Source organism: Rhamphochromis longiceps, linkage group LG15, assembly GCF_057381845.1.
Source record: "Rhamphochromis longiceps isolate RC_006_pf linkage group LG15, R_longiceps_female_GT1.1, whole genome shotgun sequence".
Lineage (NCBI taxonomy): Eukaryota > Metazoa > Chordata > Actinopteri > Cichliformes > Cichlidae > Rhamphochromis > Rhamphochromis longiceps.
The window spans coordinates 2,284,294-2,295,134 of record NC_140571.1 but is presented as its reverse complement, the minus strand read 5'-3'; the positions used below and the strand labels follow the sequence as shown (position 1 = coordinate 2,295,134).

Sequence of the window (10,841 nt, the reverse complement as noted above, 5' to 3'; positions counted from 1 at the left end):
TGTGATAGGTTCCAGGCGCCTTAGGATGCTACTGGATAAGTGGTTACAAACAAAAAAAAAAAAACAGTTGGATGGTAAAGTATTTGTCAATAGAAAACACGGTGTTTCAACCCTGAGTGTGAAGAATTGCAATTCGTATTTTGTCTCAGTGACCTAAGTGCTTATTTATCACTTGTCGATTTCAGATCCATGTCAGCTTCTATGAGTGAAGAACCTCTTGTCAACACTAATCTCCAAATAATTGCCTGTGAAACATCAATAATTTGCTGTGTGTTATGGATTCAAAACTAACAGCGCGTAATGATGCTGTGAGTCGTGCATACACGTAAAGATTCAAGTACATAATATTCAGTTCTGTTTGTTTTATTTCAGGTGTCTCTAGAATGTTTTCGAATATTTAAAAAAAATATTTAAACAAACATTAATATTAATTCGAAGCAGCTCTTAGTTGCTGCGCATGTTAAAAGTTAAGATCGAGGCATTTAGGGAGCGATGCTGCTCTGTCCGTGGTTCTGAAACGGCCTCGACTCGTCCTCATTTTGTTGAATTCCCAATTTTACAGAAATAGCTCCTTTGTTGTCCCTGTGATCCTGAATTATTTATTTCAGACCGTCTTTCCGCTGTGACATTTGCTCACATCGTCCCCGGTTAAGCATGTGCGGGAGCGTGAATCCCCCGTCAGAATTCGGAAATGTCAAGTGATTGATTTCACTATGCAAACACGCTCTATATTGTCAGGATCAAACCTCCAAAGTTACGGATCGGGTGGAACATGACAGGTGACATCGGGGCTCGTTGTGAGTGTTTGCTCTCGACATGCAAACTGAACGGACAGCTGTTTTAAGTTTACGCACATGTAAGTGGCCGATCCGTGATGCGTAAAAGGTGCGCTCCGGGGTGGAGACTTTCTCTGGAGAGGCAGCGGTAGAGAGCGCAACAGCACGACTCTCTGCATCCACAGGTTGCATCTCTCCTCTTCTCTGAACATCTTAGCAACCCGCTGCAGAGTGCAGTCACAGGACATGAAGTCATTTGAGCACGCGCCGGGCTGAGCACTCCGGACCCGGGCTGCAAACAGAAGCTCGCGAGCACGATGCCAAACCCAGGAAGAACTGCAAGACCTGATTCATCAATTTAAAAACGCATCTTTCTGATTTAACCGGTTGTCATGTGAGCGTCTCCTCCGAGGACTGCGCGTTGTGTTCGAGAGCACCATGCTACGGGTCCCTCACTGCAGCGGCACCACGGAGACAACGGCGGCATAATGGCATGCAGGAGCGGCTGCTGCTGCGGCTCCGGTCCGATAAACGAGGATAACGCGCGGTTCCTGCTGCTGGCGCTGTTCATCGTTGTCTATCTCCTGTGCGGGGCCGCCGTCTTCTCTGCGCTGGAACACCCAAAGGAGAGAGAAGCGAAGGAGCGCTGGGCGCAGAGGTTCGAACATTTCAGCCAGAAGTACAACCTGAGTAAGAAAGAGCTGAATAACTTCCTGAGGAACTACGAGGAGGCGAACGTGGCGGGGATCCGCGTGGACGCAATCAGACCTCGATGGGACTTCACGGGCGCTTTTTACTTCGTAGGAACTGTGGTGTCAACCATCGGTGAGATGAAGATGCTGGCCTCTGCAAACTCAGTCAGATACATCACTTTTTCGTTCTTTTACATAATCAGTTTCTGGCTTTTTGTTTCGTGACTCTGTGCTTTTGGTGGATGCAAATAGCAAACTCCCACATCAATGCGTCTCTTCATCACTTTATATTCCTTTCTCCCGGGAATGTAAAGACTGGCCAGGTTCAGTTTGATCAAACTGTAATAATGTCGTCTGTTGACTGGTTAACTGTCAAATTTAAAGCATCACTGCGACGTTTAAGACAGCGGATCTATTATTTGATGGAAAAGTAGATGACAGTTTCAAATCTATATTAAACAAACTTATGAGGTGCTTTAGACTGTCAGGGGGAACTGTAAAAAAAAAAGGTAAAAAAGAGCATAAACATTATGAACAATTTATGAGCACAACACATTAAAAACTGGGTAAGAAAAAACAAGTGTATCCAGAAAGGAGGCCGTTACAGCTGAGTAACTGCAGGCTTAATAATGTAGCAAACATCCAATCGCAGTTTAAATTTGAATCCTGAGTCGAATTTACAAATGTAGAAGAAGTGATGTGATGTTGGACTCCACTCTGGCAGGACTCCCACAAATTAGTGGCTTCACTGTAAGACTTTGTCATATTTTATATCCTCTGCAGTAACACTGGTATAATCACTAAAACACATTCATAAAGATCCTATTTTTACATTTCTGTTTTTCTATTTGTAAAAAAAAACTTGCCAACTACGCTAAAGGGTTGTTTCATGCTGCGTACATCCTGTAAAGACACAATCGAGTTATTATTTAATGATTATTATTGATCAAGAAGCAAATAATCACCCAAAAAAGACAAACTTTAGCTGTGCAACCCCAAATAACCCCGACTGTGTCCTGAGAGCGCTGTAATGGCGCTGAAATTTTACCTTTTTTCTTTGAAGCGCCGCATATCTTGTTCACAGGACTCATCAACATCAAATTTACAAAACAAGTGGAAAGAAATACACATCTATAAAATCCAGGCCATTTGGCTTTATTGTTGCATTTGGATGAAATCTCTGTTTCAATTAGCACCTTGAGATCCTTTCTGAATGTGAAGGCAATCAAACCCTCCACAAGACGCCTGCCTCTGGCATGGAGGCAGCTAGTCACGCTGCACCGTGTGTTTTTCCTGAGTGGATACAGTCATGTTTAACTTTGTTTTTAGTAAAAAGGACAATCATATTGTTAAACAATAATTTGTCGCACGAGCGTGTATAACTATGACGTTTCCACTCTAAAATAAAAGCCAGAGTTCGATTTTTCAACAATTGGTCAAGAAGAAGAAGAAGAAGAGCAGCAGAGAGACAGACGGCACTTCATGAGCTTCAGTGTTAAATGAGGGATGAAAAGACATCAGTGAGAGTGGTGCAGCTGAAAGACCTCATGTTCTGACTCCCATTTTCTTCATCTGCCAGTTCAGAAGAGACAAAGTCAGTCACAGAAAAACATCTTCAGATCCCGTTGGAATAAAAATCTGCAAAATCTGTTTGACCTTTAAAAATCTGGAGAAAAAAAAGCTACACCTGAGGCGTGGGGTGTCTCCACTGCGTCTTTCATTTGCCAAAATAGTGTGGAAAAAAATACAGTGAAATGTGAGACTGGAACACCTCGGCTCTCAAACTGAGTGTTGCTGCACAGAGAGACAAAGCGAGAGAGGGTTAGCATGTCACCAATGGCAACCCTGTGGAGGAAAGCAGTCGCATGAGCACGTTTTTCACTTAGTAGGAGTAGAGAGTTGTAATTGGCCGTCTTTGTTGATGGCAGATAGGAAGAGAGCTTGATTTAAAAGATAAAGCAGCTGCAGGTTGGTAGCCACTTTTCTCTAGTTTGCTTGTGTGTAAGAAAAAACCCAGAAGTTATGGGCAGGACTCGCATTTTCAAGTGAAGGTGACGTTTTAACGTACGAGAACTCTTTTAGTCTGTCCTTTCATTCAAAGATGATCCGTACAAGCTGAGGATTTAAAGTTCTCTCATTAATCATTTTTCCTCTGACTTTGTCCTTTTTTACATGTAGCACAGTGTAGCGACAGCATGATGCTGCTTTGAGAGTGTAAGGAAGGAAACAAAATAGCCTCATACAGTTTTAAACTAGTTTCATGAAGTAGACGTGTGGTATGCAGCCTTGGTTATACTCTGCTAACACAGCCAGCAGCCTGACAGCAAAGCAGTCCTTCCTGTTTAGTCTCAGTTACACTTTCCGTGTCCGTGATTTCGCTTCGGTCCAAATGTTGTTATCAGATGGAGAGTGTCAGGGTCTGTGTGCATGACCTCACAGGTCTGACCACACAGAGTTTAGATTACAATACCCCAACTACACATGCTCCCCAGTCAGGTGGCAGACTTCAAACTGGGCGCCAGCAGAGTTGGCGAGCTTAGCTCCTAGCATCGTTGCAGACATGGCAAGTAAAATCGAGAGTCCACAGATGCGACAAGCCACAGCTCAGTCATCAACGCCTTTGGTAAAAAGAAAAAAAAGAAGCTTGATGTTTGTGAAAATGTGCATCAAACCAAATTCTTTTAAGGTTTCTGTCTTGATTTTAGTTGCTGATGATGATGAGGATGATTTTCCTCTAAGAGTGACCATAAAGTAATCTTATCACATCAAACCATTATCTTTTCCTAAACGTCTTCAAACAGATTTGGTGTCTAAAAGTAACAATAGTGTAACATCCATCAACCTTCACCTTAAGGCAGTGGGGGAGACTATCCTGGAGGACATTAGGTGAAAAGCTAGATCAGACTCTGTTGGTCTTTATATGACCTCTGGCTTCTGTTAGTCTATTTTAAAAGGCTTTTGTCAGAAGGTCTTTCTGCTAAAAAGCACTGAAGGCAGACTTCTACCGCTACAATCTTTGTCAGTGTAGCTACAAAGCTCACATCACAACACTGAGAGTGTTCGGTTGTAGTACTAGAGAGGGTAAAGACCAATAAATGTGAGCTTCCACTGCTATTGTCATCTTATAATGATAGCAGTAACACTGTGTAAATTTACTCTCACTACGTGATCTATTTCTCTGTGTGTGAACGTCAGGGTTTGGGATGACAACCCCGGCCACCATTGGAGGAAAAGTCTTCCTGATGTTTTATGGCCTGCTCGGCTGTGCGGCTACCATCCTGTTCTTCAACCTCTTCCTGGAGCGTGTCATCACCGTCATTGCCTTTGTCCTTAAGTCGTGCTACGAAAGACGTCATAACAAGGCTGTGCTGCCACAAAACGGACGTCAAGTCTCTGAGGGAAACAGAGCAAGTGGAGCCGGGGAGGAACTTGCAGGCTGGAAGCCCTCAGTCTACTGCGTTATGCTCATTTTAGGAGCGGCAGCCGTTTTGGTGTCTTGCTGCGCCTCGCTGATGTACTCCGCAGCGGAGGGTTGGGGCTACCTGGACTCGCTTTACTTCTGCTTTGTAGCCTTCAGCACCATTGGGTTTGGAGATATGGTTAGCAGTCAGCGAGTCGCCTACGAAGGCCACGCTACGGTTGCGTACAGGCTGGGCAACTTCTTCTTCATCCTGACCGGCGTCTGCTGCATCTACTCCCTCTTCAATGTCATCTCCATCGTCATCAAGCAGGTACTCAACTGGCTGCTGAGGAGGCTGGAGGCCCCCTGTCGCTGCTGTTTCCCCAGGAGGGGTCACCACCCGCACCGGCATCCCCGTCGGAATGTGGTGGCCCCGGGCCACCTCCGTGGCCGCAGAGACCCATCCATCGAGACAGACGCCATTAACGAGAGCGAGACCGACACTGGACGCAGGTTGTCTGGGGAAATGATTTCCATGAGGGACTTCTTAGCAGCCAACAAGGTGAGAGTAGACTGACCACTCGTGTGACTCTGCACCTGATGAATGAAATCACACCTGTCTTTACAAGCAAGCAGTTCATTCTTAGAGTAATCTGATGACTGACGCGAGTAGTGGAGGGAAAACTCCTTTGTCCTGCTGCTGTCAGATGTCTCTTTATGAGCCATAACCTCCACGTGATTACCGGTGCATATATGTTCTTATTAAAACTGATCAAAATATTTGTATTCGCTGTACATATGTGTGAAAAAATACGGGGGAGAATTCCTATTTTGATACAAGCTTATGCTTCATATTCAGTGTCTTATGTTTGGCTGCTGAACTGCTGGGCTGCATGCATATGCAGCGTCAAAGTTCTTTGAATATCAACAGCTAAGCAACCACCGGCACTGCTTATTCAGCAGCTCTTGTGGCCCCTGAGGAGTGTCAGTTGTCCATACATTTCCATATCTACTACTCCACCATGTAGACAAGACTAATGAGCAGTGTGAGCTACAATTAAATGTCAAAAGTGTGCGCCCTTCTGCACTGGATCAGAAATCCTTCTTAGATCTTTCTTTACAGGTCCTGGAAGTCCTGACTGAGAAAATTAGAAGGCCGAATGGTTTAATTCTGCTGAACTGACACAACCAAGAATAAGTTAACTGTCTTGTGTTGTGTTAGGATTGTTAGTGAAATATAAGATGAATGAAATTTTGTACAGTTCAGGAAACTGAGTTTAATCGTCTGATTCAGCCTCAGAACAAGCTGATGACATCAGAAACCTGTGTGAATACTTTTTATCAAGCTGTAGGAACTCATGTCTTTGTGTGTTGGTTGATGGTAAAATTTATTGCAAATTATGATATTTCCCTGTTAGAGTGAAGCACGGTTTCTAACCTCTGAAGCACCACATGTTCATTTGCGCTTCTTTTTTACGTAAAACATAATAATTTATGGGTAATTGATGGTAATCGATTTCACTCTGAAAATGTGAGCCTGGAATTTCACTGGAGCACCTGTTAAATCTGAGAGACCACCTTTGAATGTTATGTACTGCTAATACAACAATAACAGAGAGAAAAGGGGCGGGGGGGATATATCACAGAAATCAGCAACTTATAACAAAACTTATAACCTTCTTTACAAGTACAAACACTTTATAGTAATCTCCACTGCACAGTTAAAATAACTTAGCACTACCAAAGGCTTTAACTTTTTATTAAGGTGGAAATGCTGTTTGCACGATAAACCTGCAGCAGAATAATGGGCAGAGTTTGCTTTTCGGCCGGTTCCCTGTAAGCTCTGCTTTCATTATAAGATAAGATAAGATAAGATAGAACTTTATTAATCCCTCGGGTGGGTTCCTCTGGGAAATTCGACTTCCAAAAAGCACAGCAACGACCGAAGTTACAGTTACAGAATTGTTATATATATATATATATACACACACACACACACACACACACACACACACACACACACACACACACACACACACATATATAAATACAGAGACAAATATAATATATATATATATATATATGACAGTCCGTCTACCACTGTGTGCCCGTCTCAGGGGAAAGCAAAGGCTTAATTGTGAAACCAAAACAGGAAGAGGACAGTGCGTTTGTGTTCCCTGGTGTCTATCTGTAGCTTTCCCCAGCTAGCTAAAACGGTGGATGCTGGAGCAGTTGGAGTAGCTGTGAAAAGTCTACGAGATAAAAGAGAAAGAGTCGAGGTAAACAAGGTGAAGTGAGCGAGTGATGGTTTAATAAGGCTGTACCCCAGATGGGTATTCATTCATGGAGAAAGATCTGATGGTTTAGAGGGTTCAAAAGCTCTGGTGGCGTGACTTCCACGAGCTCATTAAGTTACAAAAGCTCTGTACTTATTAACCTGATACAACTGGGTGTTTAAAAACTGTGAGGTCTCTGAGACAGCAGCGAAGGGGGTGTGTGTGTGTGTCTAAGGCATGTTAATGTAAGTCTGTCCGTTCCACATCAAAGCGTTGCTTTCACTAACAGCAAAGGAACAAGAAGGGAGGTTGAGGCTTGGAAATTCAGCTAGAAATATGTACATTTGCAACATTTTTCCAAATTTCAAAGGACGACTTTGTATCCAGGTTAGGAGGTGGCTGATGTAACTTGTAGTTGGTAACACAAACGAGCTTTTGCTTTGGGGTGAATATTTCAAGGAACGAACACCGTCCACCATCTGTGAACCATACATGACAGCAGGCCTCACTACACTCGTCTCCACCCACTCCACCCTACCTGTGCTCTCTTGCTTTCCATGGTTGATCTCAGGCATTTAAACACATCTACCTTCACTATCTCTACTCCCTCCATGTTCAACTTTCCACCTGTCTCCCTCTAATCCACAGTCTTGTATTCTGTCTTGCCTCTACTGCCCTTCATTCCTCTTTTCTCCGGAGCATACCTCCACCTCGCCATACTCTCGTCCACCTGCTCCCTACTCTACAGATCAAAGTGTTATCTGCAAACATTATAGTCCACGTCTGCCTGGCCTCATCTGTCAGTCTGTCCATCAATTTTCAATTCAATTCAATTCAATTTATATAGCGCCAAATCACAACAAAAGTCGCCTCAAGGCGCTTCATAGATACAGAGAAAAGCCCAACAATCATATGACCCCCTATGAGCAAGCACTTTGGCAACAGTGGGAAGGAAAAACTCCCTTTTAACAGGAAGAAACCTCCGGCAGAACCAGGCTCAGGGAGGGGCGGGGCCATCTGCTGCGACCGGTTGGGGTGAGAGAAGGAAGACAGGATAAAGACATCACCACTGCAAACAACAAGGTGCTGATGGAATCCACTTGTTACTCCTACCTCACCACTTTCTTGTCCTGCACCACCCTCACATACTTCTCTGCACCTCCTGACTTCCTCATACAATGCCACAGTTCCTCTTTTGGTACCTATCGTATAGTTTCTCTAGTTCCATAGAGGCAGAGTGAAGTTTTTACTGACCTCTATACTTCTCCATCAACACTCTCAAAGCAAACATTGCATCTGCTCTTTCTCAGATTAAAGCAATACTGCAGCTCACTGATTGTCACCTCCCTTCTCAGTGTAGCTTCAACAACTATTTCACATGTCTTCATGGTGTGTCTGATCGGTTTTATCCCTCTGTAGTTACTACAGCTCTTCCCATCATCCTTGTTCTTGTAAACTGGTACCAGTACACATCTTCTCCATCCTCTCATTCTCCTCATAATAAACCATGATGTGCCAAAACAAACAAAACAGTCTAAAAATTGTGCCTCAATTTGGATCATCTGCAGGAGCGGCCACATTTTTGTAAACATTTGCAGCTTTCTAACCTCCGCTCTAGCTTACGCACTCACAATATATCCTCTTTCTGCTGGCTGAAAAATGTATCCTTTGATTGGCCTCTTGATTTCTGCTATAAAGCCAAAATGGCAAGCAACGGGCGTCAGAGGTGTGTGGTGTTTCAAGTGTTTGTGGTGCACTTATTCACCCAAAACAGTATGGAGGTGAACCGTGTGCCAGGTTTGCCAAAGTCAGCAGATACACTGTATTCACTCACTCATCCAATTCATTGAATTCAGGTGTTCCAATCACTTCCATGGCCACAGGTAAAATAAAGCAGCTGGGAATGGAGAAAGCAAAGTCCTTAAAACCATAAAGTCCTGACCTGACAGTGGATACATTTACACCCGATTATATACAAAACAAGCCTGTTGCATTTTCTGCTCTTTGTTGTGCAGAAAAAAAATCAAAGGTAAAAGTTGCTGAGTGGCAAAAGTTAAATCACTGACACTCGCGTCAATACTTTTCACCTTTGTTTGCTTAAAGCAGCCCACTAAAGAAGAAATACCATCTGGCAGCTTTTTAATGCACCTGTGAAATCAGATGCTGCCGTTCGATCTGTGTTTGTTTGCCAAGACTTTATAGCTTGAATGTACCACTTCACTTTCCCCAGTTTTCTGCAGTTTCCGTTTCCTCTTGTGATGATTTTTTTTAATCTCTTCCTCTAGGTGAACTTGGCCATTATGCAAAAGCAGCTTTCGGAGATGGCAGTCGGGAACCAGCGCCAGTCCAGCTCCAGTTCACGTCAGAACGGCTTCTCGGGAGGGGTGGGTGCACTGGGCATCATGAACAACCGCCTGGCAGAGACTAGTGTGGACAGATAGGGAGAAACAGCGCGAGATCCTTTTAAAGGAAACAAAAGACACACGAGAAAGAGTATGACACTTATACTGAGCGCCGCCTCCCCGAGGAAGAAGAAGCTTTGATGTTGGAGGAGGAAGGCTGACCCCAGCAGCTACTGCTTAGACGGAAACCATCTCAGCCCAGCTTCTTGCCAAGAACTTGGCTAGATGAAAGATGCACGATAGCGTGCTGGATTTCCACATCTGGACCAGGCGTGCTGGAATGTTCCCCTGTGAGGAATCCAGTTTCCATGGTGATAAATAAAAGCCTGCCTAAAGCCTGTATCTAAGCTTTAAAGCCTGATGCACTACGTGCTGCTTCACATAGACCTGCAACTTTCACTCATTCACAGCACTTCACAACACTTACTACGACTCTGCCCGGTCCATGAAAGGTATTATTGTCAGAGAAGTAGCTTTAATAAAGGTGGTGTTTCTTCAGTCTCACAGCAGTCATTGCACAAAGCCCTGTGTCATGTTTGGAAAGTTAAAAAAGACGGGAAAACATGACTAACTAAAAAGATTTTAGTTCTACGCTCACAGCATTTGTGGTAAATGTTTCACAGCCATGTTGTTACACTATTCAGTGGCTCGCATCCATTCATTAAAACAACAAATAGCAACAACAAAGACAGAATCTCCCTCATTACAACCCTGAGCAGCCCTGCCCTCTGCAGAATCAGAGAGCCTGCACTGATCCCCATTATGTAGGATTTCTGTTTACTCCGAGTTTGTTTCACATTAGTCAAGCACAAATACAGAAATTATGGCATTTTCATATTTTGTTGTGACACAGGCCTGCTGGTGTTTGGTACTGATACAAATGAGGTAAAAACATGTAGTTCCAGGGCTCATTATTACATTTTGGCTCAGTGCTGCTTGCTGTTTCTTTTTTCTGTTAGTCTGGATCCACACGACAAGTGCAGTAAACAATTAGAAGAATATTCGAGGAGCCAAAGCCAATCCTTGTGTTGCAAATTTAAAACCAAAAGTGATCTGCAGCAACTCCAAAGTGTTTTACCTCCAATGTTTTACCTCCTCGCCAGGTTTCATGAAATTCGGCCTGATAGTTTTTGTCTAACCCGGCTGACAGACGACAGACTCTGTATCCTCAGCAGAGGAAAATAACTGAGGTAAATACTTCTGACTCGGCCTCAGGCACAGAGTGAGCATTGTCAGATCTGTTGTCAGAGGTTTGGGTTCTAAGGAGAATATTATGGATCCAAAATGTAGCCAAG

General features: G+C 43.8%; 1 protein-coding gene across 1 annotated transcript; it reads left to right on the top strand.

Annotated features, from left to right (window-relative positions):
- The first annotated feature begins 999 nt into the window (after positions 1 to 999).
- LOC146651783 (potassium channel, subfamily K, member 13-like) lies at positions 1,000 to 9,690 on the top strand. The gene is made up of 3 exons (XM_085382842.1): positions 1,000 to 1,601; positions 4,664 to 5,430; positions 9,430 to 9,690. The coding sequence occupies exons 1-3, from the start codon at positions 1,265 to 1,267 to the stop codon at positions 9,583 to 9,585; spliced, it is 1,260 nt and encodes a 419-aa protein (XP_085238968.1). The 5' UTR covers positions 1,000 to 1,264; the 3' UTR covers positions 9,586 to 9,690.
- Positions 9,691 to 10,841: the final 1,151 nt, after the last annotated feature.